The sequence below is a fragment of the Ceratina calcarata genome, unplaced genomic scaffold (assembly GCF_001652005.2).
Source record: "Ceratina calcarata isolate Rehan_Ccalc_2016 unplaced genomic scaffold, ASM165200v1 scaffold379.2, whole genome shotgun sequence".
Classification (NCBI taxonomy): domain Eukaryota; kingdom Metazoa; phylum Arthropoda; class Insecta; order Hymenoptera; family Apidae; genus Ceratina; species Ceratina calcarata.
The window spans coordinates 424,702-428,907 of NW_017161115.1; the positions used below are offsets into that span (position 1 = coordinate 424,702).

Consider the following 4,206-nt stretch of genomic DNA (forward strand, 5'->3'; position numbering starts at 1 on the left):
AAGGACGGATAATTGCTAAAAATTAAATGAAGGATCTTACTTATATATATAATTATAAATACGTTATGATGGCATATTCATAACGATTAATTATTACGATAACGTAATGACATTACTATTATTACTATTATAAATAATACCCTATTCCCCCATTTGTTGTGAATGTTTACGTTGTTTTATGATATTCAGAATATTTTAAAAATAAAGTCTATAATTTCCACGAACACAGTTGTTTCTTCTTATTTCCTGTTCTTCTCTTCAACAGGGAAATAAATCATTTAAAGGAAAATGAAAATATTCGTAAATAAAATTTCAAGTATAATTAATTTCTGATATGATGCCTGGAAAGAAGATGTCAGGAATAAGTAAGTACTGCGACAGAAAAATCAGCATTTCATTGCATAATTAATCGGAATCTGAAATAGTTTCTTTAAATTCTCATTAATTATTAATCGACCACGGGAGTAGCAAAGTAGCAAAGAGAATAGACCGAGCGTTCAATATACTTTTGTTCACCTTGTAAAAGATAGACACGAGTCTCTCGCTTGCCGATAGAAAAGAGACAAGTTTTACCATTAATTTTTTTCCACTCAATCGCCTCGTCTCGAGTCTTTCATTTCGACGCTCGATCAATTCTCATATGTTTAATCAGTTCGCTCTGGCGAACAGCTGATGTCAGTCGTTGAATCAAGTTTTGCGCGTATCCGCGTGTCGTCGAGGCAACTTCAAGCGGCGGCGGTGATGGGTCGCAGGCCGCACGGTGGTGGATGCGCGTGCACACGCCAAGCAATAAACGCGGCCACTTTCACGTTATTTTTTATGGGTTCGTGTGTATGTACCACGATCTTCTCGCCGCTCGTATTAGGCCACGTCAAAATTAACTTGATCGGTAACTGGAGCTACGTTACTCGTTATTTTTCACGGCCGATCCCGGCTGGCGAAAAATGTGAAGAATGCACAGCGGCTGGCTGCTACACCGAGGTGCACCGAAGCAGTTTGACAAGAAGCGAGGTACCACTCCGCTCGGTTACTATTTTTAATTCCAGTTGTTAACCTCGGCCAACGCGTACGCGGAGATGTCATTCGAAGGGAAATACAACGCGAAGAGCCCCGGTGAGTTCTGCCAAAAATCCTATTGCTAAACGACGTCGTTCCGTTCACGAATCCGCACAATACGTTTTTACGATTTTATGTAACGTTCGTTATCTGTAACAAGCCAATTTCACGTTATCTCGCGGTACACGTAGCCTACGCTCTTTGTGATGCAGGATTTCGTTCGGGTCAATTTATTCCACGTAACGAACTACATTTCGTGACATCTACAAAGTGTTTTCAATTACTCGAAAAATGACGTTTCAGCGGTAAAGAGATTGATGAGAGAGGCTCAGGAGCTTCACGAAGCTACAGAGGAGTATTGTGCGTCTCCTTTAGAAGACAATCTCTTTGAATGGCATTTCACTGTACAAGGACCACCATCCACAGACTTTGAAGGAGGTGTCTATCATGGTAGAATTCTTTTGCCACCAGAATATCCTATGAAACCTCCGAATATTATACTATTAACAGTAAGATTGCTTTGCTATGCGAGATACGTTCAATACTTGGCTCTCTTTGCATCGAAGTAAAACAATATTGGATATCTGTTTCCTCAGCCAAATGGTCGGTTTGAAACTAATAAGAAGATTTGTCTAAGTATCTCTGGACATCATCCAGAGACATGGCAGCCTTCTTGGAGCATCAGGACAGCTCTGTTGGCTTTAATTGCGTTCATGCCGACGCCAGGGAATGGGACAATCGGATCTTTAGATTACAGTAAAGAGGAAAGGCAAAAGCTCGCGAAAAAGTAATTTCCTATTCATACTTTAAATTTTTATTAAAGAAAGGAGACTATAAAATAGTGATTTATGTCACGCAGATCTTTGAGCTGGCAATGCGATACTTGTGGCAAGGTCATCGATCTGTTGTCCAAGACCACGGCTAAAAAGCCCATCACGGAAGAAGAGCAAACGATGTTAAACACGATCGCTTTAAAGGTCGGCTTTCATCATTCATATTCAATTTCAGATTCACTGATTTACAAGATATTTTTGAACAAATGTTTAGGCTGATGACTCACCCACGTCGGATACATCTTACATACCCGGTGTAGACAACATTACTGAGAATGAATTGAGACAGCGCAATGTCGAGTCGATTCCTGTCGAGAACCAGGACCGACAACAATCGGATACTATAGTGAACCAACAAGTAGAAACGATGTCATCGTCGAACGATCTATTCTGGAGCATTCTGATCGCTTCTCTAGTGTCGGCGATAATTCTGCTCGTTTTGCGACGGCTATTTCTTGTTTAAATTATTCTAAATGTAACAAAAACGTTATGATTGTAAGTATGTTGATGAGAACGAAGTAAATTTTATACACATTTTATGAATAACATTTTTAAACTTAGATGAAGTGAACATCAAGTTTATACACGTTAGAAACAATTCGGATTCCAGCAAAAATCGCACGGATAATGATCTACTTTAATACATATCCACTTGTCTCGTACAAAAGAATGATGATTCAATTGGCTATACTTTGTTTTATGTTTTCGATGTGCAGGACGTGTAATCTAAAGGACGTCCAATTTGATCTCTACCACATAAAATGCATTTAACGATTTATGCTTAAGTTGACGGCCCGTGCATAATGTTTTAGTTGCATATAAAAAGTAGTTCAAAGTGAGAAGCAATCAGACTTTCATCGAAGTCATACTGTGTTTGTAAAGGAAAAAGATTTACCAAACATTTTCTAACCAAATCTATATATTATAGTAAAATGTCTTACGTGAAAGTATATTTGAAGTCCACGTTGCTGTGGTGTGAAATTACGGTCGTGTATTTCTTCCCTCTAGTATTGTTATATAAATGTAGATAACTCGTATTTAGAATTGTATATAAACTAACTATCGTTTTAAACATAAGTGAAATGATCTACGTTGTACTTCACAAAACTATGCACATAACAAGCAAAAACGAATACACTACTTTAAAAAGTATTTCATTCAAGTACAGATAAGACACACCGATTCTATAATTCGTAGGTACAACAGTTTATCATGGGACCATATTAGGACATGGTTTCATTATAAAAAGTAAATGAGAACTGTGAGAATCTCCGGGTGTATCTCTTTTCTTTCTTCATTTCTTCTTTCATGTACACAGAAATATAATAAAGTAATTTATCAAAGCATACAAAAACAGATTCATTTCTGTTGGTGATCGAGGTCGTCGATGATAAATGAAGCTGTGTGTAACACAGTTCATTGAATTTCAATACCTATGATAGTATAAACCAGGGCTTCTTAAACTTTTGTCATTCACGACCCCATTTATGATTGCGAGTTACCATTACAGTCGTCAAAATTTTGCTACGCGACCCCATTTGGGGTCGCGACCCATAGTTTAAGAAGCCCTGGTATAAACAATTATATTTGAATAGATAAAAAATATTGTTTACAATGACGGTTGTATTTAATATAACAAACGATCGATTAACTTTTACAGATCGCAAACTCACAATATGTGCGCGTAACATATAAACGATATCGCTTCGAGATTTAAATGCTAGGCATACAAATTATTAAAGCCAACAATGTTATTTAAATTCTTTCATTAAACAGTTAATATCGAAGGATGCAAATCGATCTTAAGATTAAAATACAAAATACCCGATCGGTACAACTGCTTACGTAAAATAATAATTTTCGGTACAAAGTACTAGCCGTGAGAGGAGATTTAATACTGAAAATAGTTTTGGTCCCTATTACTTTTAGAGCATCTAAACTCGTGGGAAATTATAATGTTTGCAATAAAATGATTGATGTCTATTTTACTTGACTCTCGTATAAATGACAAATGTCTTTATTATTTTATTCTTGATATATAGAAACAGATTGTAAGCGTTTTGATATAGTACATTGTGTACCTAGGGCGCAAAATAGGGCATTCTAGCACTGGCACGAGTTTCGCTCGGGCGACAAATTCACACACGAGTGACAGAATGCCTTTCGCGCCTGTGGTGCACATACTATTTTTTGACACACCGGGCGAGAAATCATTGAAAAATCGATCATTGAGAATTGTACGTTCAGCTTAATTACAAAGAAGGGGGTCCAGGGGGCGAAGTCCCCTGGTGGGGGTTCGGGGGGCGAAGTCCTCATC

The 4,206-nt window shown here is 37.5% G+C and overlaps 1 protein-coding gene across 2 annotated transcripts; it reads left to right on the forward strand.

The window, feature by feature from the left end:
• Positions 1-760: 760 nt before the first annotated feature.
• LOC108625931 (ubiquitin-conjugating enzyme E2 J1) lies at positions 761-3,041 on the forward strand. Of its 2 annotated transcripts, none has more exons than XM_026814326.1 (5): positions 761-1,011; positions 1,360-1,565; positions 1,653-1,843; positions 1,916-2,033; positions 2,104-3,041. In XM_026814326.1, exons 1-5 carry the CDS (start codon positions 954-956, stop codon positions 2,350-2,352), a joined length of 822 nt encoding a protein of 273 aa, XP_026670127.1. In that variant the 5' UTR covers positions 761-953; the 3' UTR covers positions 2,353-3,041. The 2 variants fall into 2 exon arrangements, with proteins under 2 accessions (XP_026670127.1, XP_017881788.1); XM_018026299.2 differs by having other exon boundaries at positions 764-1,113.
• Positions 3,042-4,206: the final 1,165 nt, after the last annotated feature.